At 31.9% G+C, this 20930-nt stretch overlaps 1 protein-coding gene across 3 annotated transcripts in view; it reads left to right on the forward strand.

Moving 5' to 3' along the window:
• Window positions 1–20930, forward strand: part of LOC118205877 (sister chromatid cohesion protein PDS5 homolog B-A-like) — an 81897-nt gene that overhangs the window by 9536 nt on the left and 51431 nt on the right. For all 3 annotated transcript variants that reach the window (XM_085824199.1, XM_085824202.1, XM_085824201.1), the window contains exons 6-13: window positions 2597–2723; window positions 7188–7268; window positions 7350–7487; window positions 9765–9880; window positions 17735–17829; window positions 18930–19075; window positions 19804–19955; window positions 20039–20152. In XM_085824199.1, coding sequence (XP_085680325.1) covers window positions 2597–2723; window positions 7188–7268; window positions 7350–7487; window positions 9765–9880; window positions 17735–17829; window positions 18930–19075; window positions 19804–19955; window positions 20039–20152 — 969 coding nt within the window. The remainder of the gene's footprint in view (window positions 1–2596; window positions 2724–7187; window positions 7269–7349; window positions 7488–9764; window positions 9881–17734; window positions 17830–18929; window positions 19076–19803; window positions 19956–20038; window positions 20153–20930) is intronic.

Below are 20930 nucleotides of genomic sequence, written 5' to 3' on the forward strand. Positions count from 1 at the left end.
TGGAAATGGCCAAACTTAGGTACTTTTCCGTTTGGCCGGCGCAATTTCCCATTTCGCCGGTGCAAGCGATAAAGTCGCCGAAAATGGTAGAACTGATGCCAGAGCGAATATCTTCGCTGATAACCTTTCGCGGCACTTTTTCAAAACAAGTCGCTGAGATTTATTATCAGATTTACCTTTTTTTTTTTTTTTTTTTTCAATATTGGCATACAATTACATAGAATTTTTTAAATTATAATATTGAAATAATTCTTGCATTTAAACTCGTATTCCATACTGAGATTTAACTTGAAATTAATGTAGATAATTCCTGAGAGAATCAGATTTTTGTAGCGTATTTTACGTGAGATGAGATCGTTTGGGATCACGTGATATTAACCGGCGAATCAAGAGGTTATACCATGAAAGCATAGTAAATCTAATTTAACGTCTTTAAATTCTTAAATTAACGTCTTTTACAAATATGTCAAAAATGGATGAAAAACCAATGAAAATTCGGGATTTGCCCAGGACAGAGGAAGAATCCGTCAGATTCTTTCAAGCGAAAGGCGTTTTGCCTAACCTTGCTTATTTGTGAAAATAATCATGAAATGAAATTATATTTCGGAGACGAAATTCAATGGCGTTGCAACCTTTTAACTTGCCGCAGTAAAAGAAGTATACAGAAAGGCACATGGTTTGAATCATCGAGATTGAGTTTCTTGAAGTGTTTAAGATTCATTTATGGTTGGAGTGAAGAATTAACTTCAGTTAAATGGTGTGAAAAGCAGTTGGAAATCAGTCAAGGAACAGCTGTGGATTGGAATAACTACATGCGAGAGGTTTGTGTGGATTCTTTAGTTAAACGTCAACAACGCAAAATAGGAGGACCTGGTATGATCGTTGAAGTGAATGAAAGTATGTTCATGAAGCGCAAAAACAACGCGGGACGGATTTTACCACAACAGTGGATCTTTGGTGGAGTTTGTCGTGAAACAAACGAATGTTTCCTTGTGATGGTTCCAAACTGATCCATGAGTATTATATCAGAGGCAATAAATGAAAACATCGAAAAAGGAACTACAGTGTATTCCGATTTATGGAAATAATATTGCACTGAAAAATATTAGGAAGAGGAAAGAGAAAAGTTTCTCTTTCCTCTTCCTAATATGGAAGAAGAAAGTTTTGAACATTTCAAAGTGAACCATAAATTCAATTTTGTAGATCCGGAAACTTTGACGCACACGCAAAAAATTGAAAGACTATGGGGAAGGCAAAATGGCGGAATAAGAAACACAGAGGAACTGCTCGGCATCATCTTGACAGTTACCTCACCGAATTTATGTGGCGAAAGGACACAAAAGACCCATTTGAAAAAATTCTAAACGATATTAAAATATTTATGCCTCCAAAATAAAAAAATAATAAAAAAATTCTTAGAATTAACATTTGTTAACATTTTTTTATGTGTATACTGTGTGTTGTCGCCAATAAAGTCTGCTTGGCGAGATTTGCGCCGGAGAAAGGGAAATGGCGAGGTTTGCGCCGGCGAAACGGAAAAGTACCCAAACTTATTATTGAACCATTTCATTATTAAGCTCATTGCTTGGTGAATAGACTAATTTTGAACCTTTGAGAAGAGAGAAAGAAAATAGATGAATAACAAAAAGGAGAACTGAGTCTACTCGTTAGAGTTATGATATGCAATCAGCTTTATGTGATTTGGATTTGTAACTTATTTGTTCATTCTTATCTTTAATTAAATTTTAATACTACTTCATATGTAACTGCTTTAAGCTGTTGAGGAAATATCCAGTTATTTATTTGTAGCTTAGAAAATACTGAATGTCAGAATGTAAATTTCTTGAATTTATTTATTTATTTGATAACCATCTCACTACTAAAACTGGTGATACTGAAATACATAGTTTAAATCTTGCTTAACTGTAAAGAAATATAAATTTTCAGAACTTAAATACTGTTTGTAAGAAGTTGCATGAGAGATTGTTTAATAAAAATAGTAGAACAGTAAACTAATTTCATTCACTAGCAACAATGCAGTTTGGGCTGTAGTCTAAGAAATGTGAAAAGGGATGAACCTTATGATCCAAGACTTTACTTACAGATCAAAACACTGTATAACACATTCAGTGATTCACCATTTGTGTAAAACTTGTTAAACTTATCGAAAAATTATTTCTTGTATGCTAGCTCTACTTTGTAAATCATATCTGAATCATATATCTAAGCTTAATGCGTAATTATTTAGTAATTAATTCACTTTTGATTGTTATTGTGTTAAATAAATATATATAAACTATTTTAATATAAAAAAATTGAAAAATGTACATCATACATCTTTTTGCTTAGAAAAATATTTAATCTAATGTTATATTCTAAAATTTTTTTAAGTTGTTAAAATAGATATTTATCTTTTGCCACAGCCAGGTTCTATGAGGTCAACAACAGCTGTAAATTTGAGCTGTTCAAATAGGCTTGACTTATATTATTCTACAATATGTAACATATTTGTGCTTTATGCATTCAGTTGCCATATGTTTCGGATTTTTATGACTTAATCAGTGTTATACTGTAATTATTTAAATTTCTTTTTTAGTGATAATCATTCAACTAAAGTGAAGAATTTTATGTTGGATATGATGTGTCCTTTAATCCTAGAAGCTGATACTATATCACAACCAATGTTGGATATAATATTAGATCAAATTGTGGAACCTAAAAAGGTGACATTATTTTTAATAATTCAATATTCATTTCAGAATTCTGCAACTACATTATTGTTGCAATTCATATTAATGTAGTATTGGCTCCACCTGTCTATAGCTGGTGATTTGTTACATTAACAAAGCAGCAACCATGTGTTTTGATTATTAAAAAAAAGTGCTTAACAACAGTAATCTTCAAACTTGTCGACTCTGGAAAGAATAATAATGATTTTTTTTTTAAGCATTACTGTCTTTAAAAAGGTTAATGTTAAAAAAGCTTCCGATTATTTTAATAACAGAAGCACTGGAAATGAAAGAAAATTAATTATTTTAGTTCTCAGTTTTGTGATTTACATGGTATTAAAAATTCCTTTAAATTTTGATATTGTTACTAAATGTCTAGCTGCAGTAATATAGCTTCCCCGCAAAGCGGGTTTAGGGTGCAAGGGAAGGTAGGGTTGCTATTTCGGTGAGAAATTGCCCATTTGTTGACATTTGACAATGGTGATAAGCCATAGACAGATGGAGAACTTTCTAGAACGAATTCTTATCGGTTTGGACCAGAATGTTCTTGAAAGCAGCCCAAAAGCTATATTAAGCCTGCCTGTTAGTGGAGTAGCAATCAGTCAGTCAATATGTTTCGTCAGAGTCTCTTAGTCTATCGAGAGTGTCTTATAGTCTATAAAGTTATTCAAGTCTAAGTGTCGAGGTGTCTCGTCAGTGTATCACAAGTTGGTGCATCTTTGAGGCTATTGAGTGTATCGTCAGGTGCATCATGAGTTGTAGCGTGGAGAGTTTCGAGAATACATAGAGTTCCGAGAATGACTGAATCGGGACGGGGACTGTACCCTGGTGCTTTGCCATGAACTTGTCTTCACAGTTAAGCCTGATAGCATGAAGCCTGTGTTGCTGATTTGTTGAACGTGTTTGTCATAGTTTTTCTATGACTGTAAACATGCTTTTAGAGCTGTCGTAAGTAATACCAGCTAATAAATTGAGTTTCCATTCTTCATCAAATGTTAATCGCTCCAAATCTATGACCCTGTAAAAAAATGCAACAGCTGGTGTCAGAAGTGGAATTTGCGAGTGAATACCAGTAATGCCAGTGAGACCCTCCTGCAAAAGAAAGCCATGGCAAAGGAAATGAAGTTCATGGATTTCTTAGCAGCTTTAAGAGCCGGATATGAAAAAATTACGGCTGAGATAAAAGCCAGATATGATGAGATAAAAGCTGGATATGATGAGATAAAAGCTGGAAATGAAGAAGATGAAAGTTGACATAAAAGCTGGATATGAAGAAAATTAAGGTTGAGATAAAAGCTGGGTATGAAGAGATGATGGCTGAGATGAAAGGGGACCAGACGAGAAGAAAGCCATATGAGAAGAGATGAAGATTGTCCAAGAAGAGTTGTGAAAGCAACTCCAACAGATAAAAGTGGAGCTTGTTGAAGAAACTGGAGCCATAAAAGAAGATGTAGATATGGCAGAAGTGGCATCTGAAAAATCAAAGGATAAAGAAATGAAGGAAGTAGCTGGTGAAGTGTCTGAGAAAGATCAAGAAATGAGGAATGAAATATCTTACGAGACTGAAGAAAGGAAAGATGGGAAAGAAGCTGTTGATTCTTAAATGCCTGAAGTTGAGATGAAAGAAAGTAATAATTCTGTTTTTAAAGATGAAGAAGTGGCTAGTATAGTACAATAATCAATAACTTCAAAACGGAAGTATAAGGTAATCAACTTACCCTATCTATTCTTTCATCCGACATGTTTCCAACAAACACGCCCACCCGGGGGCGCCGGAAATGTCATGAACATCATTGTGAGTTTAAGAGAAAATAATGAGGTTAAAATTTAGATTAGATGAAAGATCTTTTAATATATAGCATTTTAATACTATTTAGCACAGTGTAATAGGTTCATTTTACAATACGTAACATCTACAAAATGATCGTTACAATGGAATTCCATCATGCATCTTTTCGAACAACAACCTCTCTGTCATTGCCATTCCGTAACAGAGAAACTTACCTCTCGTGGAGTTTGATCGTGGCGCGACAATCTGAAAAAGGTGCAGGGAAACCTGTGGAAGGAATAATTTGTGGAAATAAAGTTTATGATTTTCAAGTCCTTTAAGTCGAGTTGGAAGAAAGTGAAATTGTGACTGTTTTGGTAGAAACTGAAGTAACAAAGTCTCAGTTAGCAAGTATTGAACCTTCTGAAAGTGCATGTGATGCAGAGATGGGAGAAGCTGATGTGCAGCTTAAGCAGAGTCTTCCAGTATTGCAAGAAAATGTAACCACTTCTCAAACTAAGTACGTGTCTCATAATACAATTTGTACAGACATAAACTTGGTTCTAAACCAGTATACTTGTGCTTGTAAAAGATTGGATTCTATTCATGCCCCTGATGCAAACATTGGAACAGGCTTTCAGGTAATAGAGGTAAATAAGCATTAGCATGTACCAACTGTTTAAAGTACTGAGGTGAACTGTATACATGATGCGATTAAACTACAGAGTGGTGAACAAACTGTTTCAGATCATCATGTGAATGAAAAGTCTGATAGGACTGAATCTTCAGACTGTGATATGCAAAAGCAGAAATACATCTGAGAATTGCGGTGAAACAGTATTTGACACGGGTATAACTAAAAAGCTTGAGACTGCAATTCATTCTGAACTTTAATTTGTATAATTTAAAACTGTTATGTGGTTAATTTGTATATATAACTCGTAGTGTAAATATTTGTTTATTTATGTTATTTGTTTGTATTGAATTTGGCTTCTGACCAAGGATTGTACTGCCAGGAACGTGCAGTCCTTGGAAGGGGGGACTGTTATGAAATGTTCAGCCATCGTAAGATAGTTTTCCAGCAAAGCGGGCTTAGGGTAGCCAGAGAGTGCCGAGGGAAGGTGGGGCTGCCACATTTGGTGATAAATTGTCCATTTGGAGACATTTGGCAACGAAATTGGCAATATGCCATAGATGGATGGAGAACCTTCTGGAATGAATTCTTGTAGTGTATTTAAAAAAATGAAAGAAAATCTGCATGAAAGTATGCATGTTTCTCTCACTGTGGAAAAACAATGGTACCTTCGTAAAAGTTACAACACAAGCGTGGCCGTGGGGGAATATTCAGAAAGCATTTTTTTCCTCAAATATTTTGTAATTTTGTGTTATTAATTGACGTGTATTATATTAATTTGTATGAATTTGCCTTTATGATTTTTATATTGGTTTTAATGGCAAAAAAATATGTGCAAGCAGCTGATTTTGCTCACATTTTTCAAGAATTGTCTGATGAAGAAAAAAAAAAAGGCAAGGAAACCTTTGGATGCAAGAATAATAGCGATCTGAGTGAGGAAATTATAGAGATAAATAATATCAGCAGTAAATCTGAACAATATTTTTCAGATGATGATAGTAATAATGATATAGAAAAATAGAAGGATGATGATATATTCTATGTTAGTAAGGATAAGTCTTCTAAGTGGCAAAATCAGAAGTATGCAAACTGCTCAAAGACGAATAAGGTGAATATTGTGAACATTACCTGTCCTAAAACACCATGCTAAGTATATAAAGGATGAAATAGGAATATTTTTGAAAATAGTCGATATAAATATACTTGATGAATTTTGGAATGTACAAATAAATATATAATATAAAAGTTTACTAAAAGGCAAAATACTCAAGAGATAAAAACTGCATTATTACCTGAGTGGAAATGATGGCCTACTTTGGATTGTTATATATCATAGGAATGAAAAGAGGATACCATGTGAAGGCAAAAGAGTTGTTCTCAAGTGATTGCACTGGAATTTAAATAACAAGAGCTGGGATGAACTACAAGAGATTTTTACTGCTGACAAGTAGGACAGATGAATATTAAAACTAGCTTGGATTTTAAAATATAGTTATTAAATAATAAGTTTTTAAATTTCTGTAATAAAATACATTATTGCTTTTCCACCTGACTAATATAAACGTTTAAAAATAATTTACTATCATTTTAATGTGACGTCATTTGTATTTTGCAATAATAAGGTTAATATTTTATGTTTTAAAAAGTTTATTATCAATATTCACTAATTTCTGTCATTTTTCGTGCCAAAAATGGTAAAATAACACATGTCGTAAAAAATACGATGTGTGCATGCTCATGTAAAATTGCCAAGCACGTGTGCTGAAAGGTTAATGAAACAGGTTGTTAAAAATAAAAGTGCAGTTAATTTTTTTAATTTGATATCTGAAACAATAAATATGTTTTAATGTAATAATTACATAATGAATTTGAAGTTATGGGGAAATTTTTTAATTTCAAAAATAGATATTAAATTGTTGTGAAAAATATATGGACTTCTATGTTATTAAATTTCTTTATAAAATTTTTATATTGCTATAAAAATTTGTGGCAAATTTATCACATAATTTCTAAAATAACTTTTAAAATTTATAACTCATATCCCATTTATTTTCAGACTCAAAATAAGAATTCATATAATTTGTCTCGGGATATCATAAAACGCACCCAAGTGACTCTGGAACCATATGTTCATGCTGTAAGTAATGTATTTTTTAATTGCAATGTTTCTTTTATTAAATTTGTATGTATTTATAAATGCCATTTTTCTTTGTTTCAGTTTTTCAATAATGCCCTAATCCTGGGTAAGGTTGAAAGTATACTTCTTCCCAAACTATATGATTTAATTTATGAGCTGAATGCTATATGTCCTAGCATGTTAACAGCTATTCTCCCTCAGCTAGAATTCAAGTTAAAGGTAATTTTGTTAGCTAATATATATATATATATGTGTGTGTCTGCTTTATTTAGTTTTTATTATATTTATTTATTATAATTATATATTTTTTTACAGGTAGCTGTAAAATTCTATTTAAAATGATCAGCTATTACGCAAAATTGTGATGAATTTAATTATTTATTTTGGGTGTTTTTTAATAAAAAGCTTAAGTAGGATTCGAAACATTCAAATCTCACACACATATTTGTTGTATTCAATCAAGCATGTTGGTATTATTATGTTGGAAGAGAAATATGCCTTTGTGAAATTTAAAATTAGCGAAAACAACAATCCTAGTTTGGTATAGCATTGAATAAGCTTTATGTTTCAAGGGTGATTGTAACACTTCTTCAAGTGGTGGTGGGGTTTGGGGGGGGGAGCTGAGGAAGTAAATAAAAAATTTCTCAATGCTGATTTGTTCTTTTTTGCTTCTCAAGAAGAGGTATCATTCTCTGATTGCCACCAAAATCTATGCTAAACAAAGGTTGCTCGTTTGCCTCATTTTAAATGTTAGTATTATCTTTCTATCCAGTTTCTTATCTACTGGGGCTTACTCTAATTCAGTTATTTTTTTCTTTTAAATAAATTGTATCATATCATAATAAAAATGCTAACACTTGTAATATTAAGATACAATAACATGCCAAACAAATACTAATTCAGAAGTCAAACAACAAAAATCAGTGTTATATTTTCAAAATTTTCACAGGACTAGTTTCGATGGTTTTACCGAACCACCATCCTCAGCTGCAAAACTGCAAATGAATGAGTTAGAATATAATGATTAGATAAGAAAGCATGGACAAGAATAAGCAACTGGTGCCATCTGTTGATGAAACCAGAACTAAAACATAATTTCTTTAAAGGCCAAAGGCAAAGATGGATTGGAATTAGGATCGTTAACTAGAACAGAAAGATTTTTTTGAATGTGAAATGCCTCTAGAAAATCCAGTTCTCCAATGGAAGATGTTTTTTTGAATAATTTTGGCAACAGAAAAATTGAAAGTATGATTTTTGGACCAACAATGTTGATCAACAGAAGACTTCTGTGTTTCCTTTTTTCTAACATGTGCCTCATGTTCCTTGACGCGAAAATTTAAGGCTCTCTTAGTTTGGCCAATGTAAACTAGTATGGATTTTATAAAGGCATTTCACATTAAAAAAAATCTTTCTGTTCTAGTTAACGATCCTAATTCCAATCCATCTTTGCCTTTGGCCTTGAAAGAAATTATGTTTTAGTTCTGGTTTCATCAACAGATGTCGTCACTTGCTTATTAGTGTCCATGCTTTCTTATCTTATCTAATCATTATATCCTATCTCGTTCATTTGCGGTTTCACAGCTAAGGATGGTGGTTCGGTAAAACCATCGAAACTAGTCCTGTGAAAACTTTGAAAATATAACGCTGATTTTTGTTGTGTGACTTCTGAATTAGTACTTGTAGGATTATTTCGAATTTCATTAAAATAAAATAGCAAGATGTTTCTTTCAAGTTATAATATTCTCAACAGAAAAATTGCATTTACAATATAACAAAAAGTAATATGTAAAAGATATGTAAAAAAATTGGCATTTAAATTTATCCTTAAATTAGGAATAGTCTTTTTTCCCTCTTAGTAATGACAGTAATTCTAATCTTGTTGAAGTAATTTTTAATAAGATTAAGCATTTTTCAGAGAAAATGCCTATATCGGGCTACATTGTTCCAATATATCAAAGAAGCTCCCTTACCTCCCAAAAAAATTCTTATTTTAACTCCATATTATCAATCACATATATTAAAATATTTACTTTTAGTAGAAGTAATTTTTGTTGCATAATTAATCTACAATGTTAGAGCAAAGAGCTCTTTGTTGTCATTCACAAATTTTCATTTAAAGAAAATCCTCATTCCAAAATTTTGTCGTTTTCAAAATTTCGAAAATTAAATTTGTACTTTCAGTGTTTGAATAGCATTCTTTTACAGAATAGCTACATTTCATTGTCTATTATTATGCAATGTAATTTAATTACTATGCATAATACTATTTAATTACTATGCATATTACTATGCATAAATACTATGCATAAATACTATGCATAATCTATTAATGCAATGTAAATTATTGGAATTTTGTAATTTTAAGGTTTCCATTGAATGCCAGTCAAGTAATGATTCAAATAAATCTTATGTTGTAAAGAAACAATGTTTTTGGATTGTTTTCATTAATATGTTCTAAAATGATATTCGTATTCATTTTGCTTGTCTGGCTTTCAGAGCAGCGTAGAAAAAGAACGCTTGGATGTGACAAAACTTCTGGCCAGAATGTTTTCTGACCGAAATTCAAATCTTCCTTCTCAAAACAAGGCATTATGGACTTGTTTCCTTGGAAGGTAATATTTTTGATTGAAAAATATGCATTTGATATTGTATTGATTTAAATTTTACTTAACTGTGTACTGAAACATGAGCTGTAATTGTGAATCAGTTCTTTTGGTAGAAGCTACAATAGCATGACTCATTAATATCTGTGAGAAACAATTTCAGTAAAAATTATTAAAAAGCATTCTTTTGTGTAAGACTAAAATTCTGTTAAGAATTATGCATTTATACTTAAAAATGAATGTTAAAAAATTATATTAGTTAATGTGAAAAGAATTTTAATTATACAATACGAGTCTGAATATGAAATGTTTTTGGTTTATGCATGAGATGCTGAAAGCTGTTTCCATTTTCAGTGAGGTTAGCCAAATGTAGCCTATTATTTTAAAAATGCAGAATGATCTGATACTTAGTAAGCTTTAAATAAATAAATATATATATATATATTTAAAGCTTACTAAGTATCAGAATGCAAATTTTCTTAAATAATATATATATATATATATTATTTAAGAAAATTTGCATAGTATGGCAATTCATTTACCATAGATGCATGAAATTAGGTTCTCTTTTAAGCAGTTTTACTATATAAATTTTGAACATTTCTGTCCACTAGTTTGCCTGCTTTACCTTAGAATACAGAACTCTTACTTTTAAATTATTGTTACCGTTTTAATATTATGCAGATCCATTTTTACAAAACAATAATATTCCTAACGTAGAAAGACAAGCTTTGAATTTTGTGATAGTGATTCAGGATTGAAATTTGTTGTGCTGCTTCTTTCTGATGTTCAGTTTTTGGATAATGGAATTAACAAAATAGCATTTTAATGGTTCAGAGAGATTACTCAAGTTAGATGAAGAACCCCCCCCCCCCCCAAAAAAAAAAAAAAATTCTACTCGTGGATCAAGAAAGATTTTGTGTACTAGCAAGTCGCAATAAGCAAGTCATTGGCGATTCTTACAAAATGCTGTTTTTGTTATTCATAGATCTCAGTTCATCTGCGACATAAGGCTTTTATTACTTAGTACAGTCATGTTCAAAATTAAGAGAATAATGAATGTCTAAAACTGACATTGCAAGATATGACCTAAAATGAGGCTATGGGATGTTTGACCATCTCTGAAAGTCATGCAAATTGCATGCAAGTTATCATAATGAGATAGTTGATGATCCCATTTGCGGACATACCCGTTTCTGAATCTTTTTAGCTCTTAGAGGCATTTGCCAAATTGCTGTGGCACTCATTAATGCATACCAGCTTGTTCACCCAGCTTCAGGTTTAGGTTATCTAATTAGCTAACCTACCTACAGTCATTTTGGAAATACTCTCTATCAGTTAAGCCCTACATGGACAAGCTGTAAGATCCTTCTATACCTTCGAAGAGAGACTTCCTGATGTTGGGTCTAAAGCTAATAATAATCTGTGTACTATGCTGAGCCTACTTTTCAATGTCAGAGAGCAAATAGGATACAAATAATGGATTTTTTGCTGTTTCCTAAAGGCTTCAAATAATGGGTTTTCTAGGAAACCCGTTATTTGAAGTCTTTAGGAAACAGTAGCATCTGATGTTAAAGGTTTCAATGGTAAATGAAAGCTGTATGGCTGTAGGAGTCCTATGGCACCTAGCTGAAATTGGTTAATATTAATTTTCATTTGACATCATGTATGGATATGAATCCACTTTCCTGAAAATGGCCCTCCAAATTGCAGATGTGATAATAAATATTACCATGATTTTGGATCAATAAGTTGCCCTGGATTTATGCTGCATACATGATAATTGACTGCAAAAAAATTATGCATTTTGGAATTGTTCAACAGATGAAAAAACTATTCCTGTGCTAAGAAACTGGAACGTTTCAAAACGTTTCTTTAAAGTTCAACAAATAATTGGCGATTCTTACAAAATGCTGTTTTTGTTATTCATAGATCTCAGTTCATCTGCGACATAAGGCTTTTATTACTTAGTACAGTCATGTTCAAAATTAAGAGAATAATGAATGTCTAAAACTGACATTGCAAGATATGACCTAAAATGAGGCTATGGGATGTTTGACTATCTCTGAAAGTCAGGCAAATTGCACGCAAGTTATCATAATGAGATAGTTAATGATCCCATTTGCGGACATACCCATTTCTGAATCTTTTTAGCTCTTGGAGGCATTTGCCAAATTGCTGTGGCACTCGTTAATGCATACCAGCTTGTTCACCCAGCTTCAGGTCATAGCCATAGTACTATATACACCGCAAATAAGCCATAGTACTATATACACCGCAGCAAAGAATTCTGAAACATGACATTTAATATTAATTAAGGCAGTAATTCTTTTCTGTATTGATGTAATCGTCATTGATACTATTTTATAAAATTTAAATCATAATTATAAACAATAATATGTGAGTAAATAAAAAATAAACAAAATCTTCCCCTGCCAAAAAAATGAACTGAGCTAATTTTCTAATAGACTGTATTTTTACGAGTTGGGTAAACTTTTTTCATTCCAAATTATCTTATTATGAAAAAAGAATGCATAAATTAGATAATCAAACAGGATTTTATAATTAAACTACATTTATTCAATATCCAACTCATCAGTGTCAGAATGAAATAAACTTAACAAACGATTTTCAAGGTCATTTTCATCACTCTGTTCTAAACCACTTCCTTCAGCATTGGTATCTTCATTTTCAATTTCTTTTTTGGTGATTTCCGATTTAATGAAAGCTGATACGATCGCACTGTATCTGCTGTCTGAGCTGATACGATCACATCAGCTGAGACAGTTTGCCAGGCCTTATGAACCCACAAGGGAAGCTCCTGATATGAAGCTTTTGTCATCCGTCTGTTATTAATTAAAAAGAAATCTTTCGTTCCAGTTTCTTAGCACAGGAGTAGTTTTTTCATCTGTTGAACAGCTCTGCTTGGAGGACAGTCAAAAATAACAGGTACTTCATCCATGTTAATTGTTATCTCTCTATTCAGATTTGATCCTTTAATTTTCTTTAATGTATATTCCAAAAAAGCTATCTGTTTTTTCTAGCCAATACATTAGAAGCTTTTGTCCAGTTGTTGTTTTGGTTCTGCGAGATAATGTCTTTTTCATGAACATGAGATACCAATTAGGTACTCCAACAAAGTTTTTAATGCCCATTTGTTGAGCATTTGTGTTTGCTTGAAGGAAAATTCTAATTGTTGGCACTGTTAATCTTTTTTTCTTTCTGTCCTTTTGTGTATTTCTCTAAATTATCTTCCAGAAAAGGCCAGCTTGTGATGCCAGTCCAACAAGATCTTTCATTCCTTGACATTCTTGTCTAATACATCTTGTTCGGGCTTCCACCGAATACATCCTTTGTCAACGTGAAATTCTCTAGCCGCAACCCGATTTCCAATTTCTATCACTTTCTCATTGTTAAAAGCATGTATATAGCTTTTCTTTGAGGGGGAACCATAATGAATAATAATAATAATCTTAAAAATGCGGCAAGCATAAATGATAAAGTAAGCTCTGTAACAAGAACGCAATAAGCAAGTCAAAAAGCAGAGATATACATGTAAGAATGAACACAAAGCTTGGTGAAGTAAAAGTTCCTGTGACCATTCAAAAAAAGAGAATGGTCATCAGAAAATGCAGATAAAACCGTGGAATTGATCAGAAAGGACATGTATTATGGTGTCTTTACACGAAACGCACCTTTTCATAGTTAGGCGAGTTTCACGTATGTTCAAAATTCTTAAACACTGCCTTAGCACAACTTAAGCACTCTTAACAGAGTAAAACATCACAGTTAATTCTGCGTTAGTTGTTTTCCTTGTGGATGACTTAATGATCTAAACTGGCAAAGTTCCAAAAAGTAGAAGAAAAATAAAATTCCTTCAGATACTCCACACACTTAAATTTTCAGCCTTTAAACACGTATAAGTCTGGCTTATGTACCTTAAATTAAGGTAGATTGATATCACTGAACTTAAGATTGCCCTGCATCCAGTTAGCCAGCAAATTGTCCTCCTCATTCCATCAGCTAAATGGTGGTGTTTACTTATTCTAGAGAAGAAATATAAAATATGACAAGTACTATGATTTTGACTGATACGTGTAAACAAAGTAAGAATGCCTCCGTCAAAAGAGACTGCTTTTTATACTTACTGGGGTAGCCTACATGAAGGATGATTGCATGCTCAACACCAACATTATAACATTATTATTTCATCACACACATTCCAGTTTAGTGTAGTATTTTTGAAAAATTAATTAATTTTTTTTTTTTTTTTTTTTTTTATTTTCTTAATATTGAACGTCACCATGCTTTGAGTTCTTTTGCTGGCTGTAATGCTATTTAAGAAATAGTATGTAATTAAAAATTCTGCGTTATGAAATCCCTTAAAATTAACTGCCTATTCATTTACTGCCAACTACATTTATAGGTTAACTGTATTTATAAAGTGCAAAAAATTCATGGAAGTACAAATTTTATAAACATTTTTTAACTTTTGGATTGTCCTATGTAAAAATAATTTATATATATAGATATATTTTGTAGTTTTTGTGGAAGATGAAACCACTTCTTACTCCTTTAGTCATGGATGAGAAGACTGTTATGTAGATGACGGCTAGTGCAAAAATCAGATTTGGCTTGCTGGTTAATTTTTCGTAGGAACAATTATTCAGAAATACATCTTGTTTAAAACTGGTATGATAATAAGGATGCTAAACAGACCCCACAATTTCAATATACATAGTTTACATTTTAGACAATGAAGAAAGAAGGCAAAGCGAGTGACGTATGGTTTATTCAAGCAGCAGCAGCAGACAAGAAAAATCAGTGTATACTCACTTTGGTCCTATTCATAGCCAGAAAGTCATTGTCTTAATCCTGAGCAGCAATTGGGATGTTGCAGTGCAGAGAGATTGCAGGGAAAGAGAGACGTGACGTGTGGCAGATTGATGAAAAATTGTGCAAAGCTTATATTTGAAGCAGGGATGTGTTTAATTAAAATTTATGAATTTGAAGATATATTGCCACTTAATTCCAGTTAAGTTTAAAAATTTTGTTTCATATTTTATGTTTTGCATATTAACACGTGGTTTTATAGGACTTTTTACTGATTGTAAAATTTATAATGATTCAAGATTCTCAAGCTTCTTCTCGAGAACTCTAAACATTTTCAGTGATTGGTACTCCAAATGCAGGATATTTCGACAATATTTCAAGAACTTTACAAACTTGCTTCTTCTCAAGAACTCTAAACATTTTTAGTGATTGGTATTCCAAATTCAGGACATTTGGACAATATTTTAAGAACTTTACAAACTTATCTCATATAGAGTTTCGGATTCAATTATAAGCCCCTTTCTGCAATCCATTTCCAAATTGTATAATATTTTGGTATTATATTCTCTATTTATTTTTTTATATTCAAATATGAGAAAGTTCATGAAACAAATGGCAGGGCATAATGTAAACTTAAATGCTGTGTCTCTGAAGCACTTCTTGCTTTCTCATTGCAACTCTCACCAAGCCTTTTTCTCTCTGAAAGGAGGAATATGTAAAATATAAAATTTGAAACAAAATTCTTAAACTTAATTAGAATCAGTTGGCGACAGAATTCATAAATTTTAATTAAACACATTCCCGCTTCAGGGATATGCTTTGCACCATTTTGCATCAGTCTGCTGCATGTTATGTGTCTCCTTCCCTGCAATATCTCTGCACTGTGACATCTTTAGCCCAATCATTGCTCAGGTTCAACACAGTGGCCTTCTGACTGTGGACTAAAGTGAGTATACATTGCATTTTGCATCTGCTGCTGTTTTGAATAAACCATGTTCCTTACTTCACCTTCTTTCTTCATTTTCTAAAATGTAAACTATGTATATCAAAATAGGCAAGGCACATTAAACAACCCTACCTGTTGTACCAATTTTAACAAAAGATGTATTTCTGAATAATTGTTCCTGTCAAAAATCAAAACGATGTTTTAACCATCAAAAGCTACACTGGTTATCATAAATTAAGGGAAAATCACAAAAATCACGATTGCTGAAAAAGTTACATGTAGAATTTAATGAAACTTACCCACAATATACAACACATAGTAAGGTATCAAATAACATAAAAAGAAATTACCAGACAAATAACACTGGTTATCATAAATTAAGGGAAAATCACAAAAATCACGATTGCTGAAAAAGTTACATGTAGAATTTAATGAAACTTACCCACAATATACAACACATAGAAAGGTATCAAGTAACATAAAAAGAAATTACCAGACAAATATGGTAGTATAGAAATTAGCGCATGCATAAAATGAACAAATCGAAGGTTTTAGTTTGCTATAGGAAAAGTACTTTCAATATGGAATATGATCGCCTCTAGAAGCAATACAGCACATACAGCGATGTGCGATTCTTTCAATTATGCGGTCTATCAGTGCGCATAATTGTTTCCTGTTGAAGATAATCATCTACGATGGGAGCCCTGTGTGGTCTTGCGTTGTCGCCCTGTAACAGGAAAGCATCACCTATTGCCCCGGCATATGGGTGCCCATAAACATCAAGGATGTCATCTCTATAAATCTGAGCATTCACGGTTCCCCTTGAAAAGACATGGAGGTCTGTGTATCCACCCAAAGAGGCGCCACCCTAAACACAGACCCTGCCCCTTCCGTATGCATTTCTTTTACAGATGTTTGACGGATGATAACGGGTTCTAGGTTCTTTCCATATGAAATAACGCCTACTATCGCTTTCTAGACTGAACCTGGACTCGTCCGTAAAGAGAACCGCCCTCCATTGATCAGGCATCCAGTGGACATGTAGTCGAGCCCACTGAAAATGGTCGCTCCTATGGCGTGACGTGAGCGGCACACAAATGGCTGGTCGCCTCACATACAGACCACCTATTGTGAAGCCTTCTATGCACAGCTGACATTGACATGAACCTTCCGGTGGCTGCAGCAAGGGAGGATCCAAGAAGAGTTAAAGTAGCGTTTCTATTCCTGCACGCACATAATGTCAAATATCGGACATCGGCGCTCGTTGTAGTAGTTAACCGTCCTTGGCTGAACCTCCTAGATGCCGAATCTGTGGTTTGAAATTGCCTCTACGAACCACAGAAGGACTCACATTTAGCCATCTGGCAACTTCTGTTTGACTTTGTCCTGCCTCTAGTCTCCCAATGGCTCTCCAACGCAGTTCTAAAGGCAAATGATGCCTGGAGGTCATTGTTACGAATTGGCTATCTCAGATTTCTGATGTCACTGTCACAGTGACTTCATATATATATATGGGCTTGCTCTCAAACATGGACTTTTATGCTCCTCGCAGATGACGTATTCCGAAAACAGCAGCACTAATTTGCGTATCGCAGTTTTACTCAGCTACTCTTACTTGGCAACATATCCAAATTTTATTCGGTTTGGCGTATTTTTGAGCGAGTTATCACTATTTTTGTGTTTTTTCGTCAATTTATGATAACCAGTGTATTTGTGATTTTTTTCACTAGTCATCATCGACAGAACGGTCTTTTCGGCCATGACTTATGATTGAGAAGAGGTTTAATCTTCCACAAAATTCACAACACGCATACACACACATATATGTTCCTTTTAAATGAAAACGTATTCGGTTAATTTTACCCTAAGACATGATATTCAATTCGTTTAATTATCTTTTTTTTTTTTTTTAACTTCATCATAAGATTTTATAAAAGGAGCTTTGCAAAACATCTTAAAAGTGCATCTTTCTGTTGAGTCAGTATAGTAATCAGTGAGAAGAAAGTTTGCATGGAGTAAATTAATACATTATGAGCAAATATTAACAACTGTTTATAAAGATTAATACATTGTTATTGTTATAGGTTCAATGATATTAGTTTTCAAGTTAGAATCAGATGTGTACAGTACGCTATGCATTTTCTTCTTAACCATCCTGAATTGCGAGCTGATATTACAGGTATGCAACTTGTTTAAATGAATGGTTTCATTTAATGTTTGGTGTGTAAAGTCAGAGATTATGGCTTTCCTAATTGCTTAAGTGTCTATGAATTAGAAATGGTTATAAATCAGTGTGAGCAATATTTTTATGTATGTATTTTGCTTATTTAAACAGTATATGTATATTGCTTATTGAGTATTTGTTATTATTGAAAGGATTTTTTATTGTTTAATTCAATATTCTCCCTCATCAGATGTCTAGAATAGAATAACCTGTGTAGGTTTCTTGCCATAAAACCTAACCAAACCTGAAAAAAGCCAAGAACTTTTTTTAAAAAATTATCTTAATTGAGCTGTCTAAATGTATTACATTAATTTAAACATGGGTAATAATTGCATTTGTGTGCCATTGGTTTGTCTGCAAAGAAAATTTATAGATTTAGCCACTTGTTGGCTATCACAGTAGTAGGCAATATTTCTTAGTCATAGTAAAACCAACTCTGATTTATAGTCCAGGAAGAATATCAAAAAGAAGGAATGCTGCAGAATTAAAAAGTTTAAAATGCTATAAAAGGATACATAAATTTTAATTTTATGTTACTTGAATTAAATGTTTTTGATTAAAATAGAAAGAGGAATCAACACATGTGAAAATGTATTGAAGATATGTTTGGAATGAATGGAATCTAGATTTGCAAGAAAAGCTGTTTTTTCCTTAATTTTTGGAAATTGTCTAACAAATGTCTCCTGCTTTCTTCATTTCCCTTCATTTATAATTGGACACTGTATTCAGCATGTAATCTGCTCTTCTGCCCTGTTTAGTTACATTTTGAAAGATAATTTTTTTACTAGCATTTCTATATACTTTGTTAAAAATGTTGTTAAACTTTTGTAAGTGATATGCAGTATTTTTTTTATGGCAAATTTCATTTGAGGATGTTTTAAAGCCTGTGCTTGAATTTTTGATGATTTCCAGTTTGCAGCAGTTTTGGTCTATAATTTGCTGATTAAGTGCAGGATGATTGTGCTTTCTATATTTTTATATTTAATATTGTTTTAAATATAATATTGCTTTTTTAATCATTATATATACTAATTATCAATATTTCTGTGCATCAGAACAACTGAGGCTGCGACAGCATGACCTAGATGAAACTGTAAGATATGAAGTTGTTATGGCCATCATCAGTGCGGCTAAAAAAGATTTTAATTCAGTTACAGATGATTTACTAAATTTTGTCAAAGAAAGGACATTAGACAAGAAAGTAAGCAATTTGTTTGTGGGATAGTTGAACTTAGTTTCTGTTATAAATTTTGTCTCTTTGTATTTTTTTATTTTGAACTTATTTATTTTTAATACTTCAAAGAGGAGGGTTTTTATGTGTGAAATTCTACTAAGCTTGTTAATTTACTGTGAATGAATAAAGAAAATTTAACATATCAGGTTTACTTTCATTAAAGGATAAAAAAGTAAATTAGTTAATTTTTATGCATTTATTATATTTTAAGCTTTTATATACATGTGAATCAAATATAAATGATTAAATTTAGAAGGAAAATGCAGATTCATCAACATTTTACTAGAATCATGCTGAAATCAACAAAAAGAAAAGCATCAGAAATGGATTTGTTTTAATAAATCATGTTATATATAAAATCAAAATCAGCTGTTAAAGTAATCATTTATGTATTTTTTATTTGTAAAGTTTGATCATTGTATAATCAAGAATTCTCCAAATGCTTAAGTTATATTTTTCAAATGGCAATTATGTTATAATTGCTCTATCTTCTCTTTAAAAAAATGGGAGGGGAAAAAAGGATTTAAATAGTTTGAAACTTAATTTTGCGGGGATATTCTGCCATTTTATTATTTTATTTATGTGTTATTTTTAATAACTTAATGTATTCTTTTAAATGTATATGTATTGAAACTTTTAAAATTCTTAATTTAGTGTAACATTTTATCACTTTTTTTTTTTTTTAAATTATTTAGTTTAAAATAAGGAGAGAAGCTTTGCTTGGTTTGGCTATGCTATATAAGCAACATATGAGCAATCCAGAAATACCAGAATCAACAAAGGAATGCATATCTTGGATTAAAAATAAAGTGTTGCATGTGTACTATCAGACTGCCTTAGAAGATAGGTAAATGTATTTTATTATTAATTTAAATACAAATACATAGTAGTAGTTATGTATTTAACTTGTCATATTTTCCCTTTTATTAGATTGTTAGTTGAACGCATCCTACATACTTGTTTAGTTCCGTACCAGAGTTCTTCAGAAGAGCGTATGAAAAAGTTATACCAACTATTTTGCTCTGTTGATGAATATGCAATTAAGTAAGTCATCTTTTGATCCACTTCAGTATCATTTTTCATCTGCATCTTTAAGCCTAAACATTGAAATGAAATAAAACTGGGAAGTAATAGTAAATAAAATTCTTCATTGTTAAAAACCTGATTTCTGAGATATATTTATAATGGAGTCTCAAAACTAAAATTAATAAATAAGTAGTAAATAAATAAAGCTTTTAAATATAAAAAAATTCTAAGATATGTTTACAAACTTATTCTTAAATTCTTCTTTAATTTCTTATTAATTTGCTTAATTATGCTTGTAGGTAAGTCTGTTCTTAAATTTTCATTATTAATGGTATGGATCAAAAATAAAAAAAGCAGTTGGAATTCCATAAACTTTTAAAAATATTGCTTAACAAAGTGTGTAGAGTTGAGTCAGATGACACTACTACTTAAAATCCTTATATCGTACTGAAATTAATTATCTTAATAAACATATTAATAGAGCTAAATCTCAAGTCATTTGTATATAAGCCAAATTACTATTCAGTCTTTTTATGGCACATGAAAATCTTTCCTCCTGTTCCTTAAAAATTAGTAACCCTAAGCAGCAAATTCAAACAACTGTACTTTTCTAAAAGGTGTCTTGAGTGAAGAACCTGTAATACATGGAGCAGAATCTCTATATTTTATCAAAACACATAGCTTTGAAAGTCAGAAACTTAACTAAAACTATGCAAAACATGCTAGCTAAACATATATCAATGCAAGCTTTAAAAATTATCCACCATTTACTAAACTAAGAATGGTCATGGCACTA

This window comes from Stegodyphus dumicola, chromosome 9 (genome assembly GCF_044657685.1).
Source record: "Stegodyphus dumicola isolate Sdum_Otavi_A_Nest chromosome 9, ASM4465768v1".
In the NCBI taxonomy this organism is placed as follows: Eukaryota; Metazoa; Arthropoda; class Arachnida; order Araneae; family Eresidae; genus Stegodyphus; species Stegodyphus dumicola.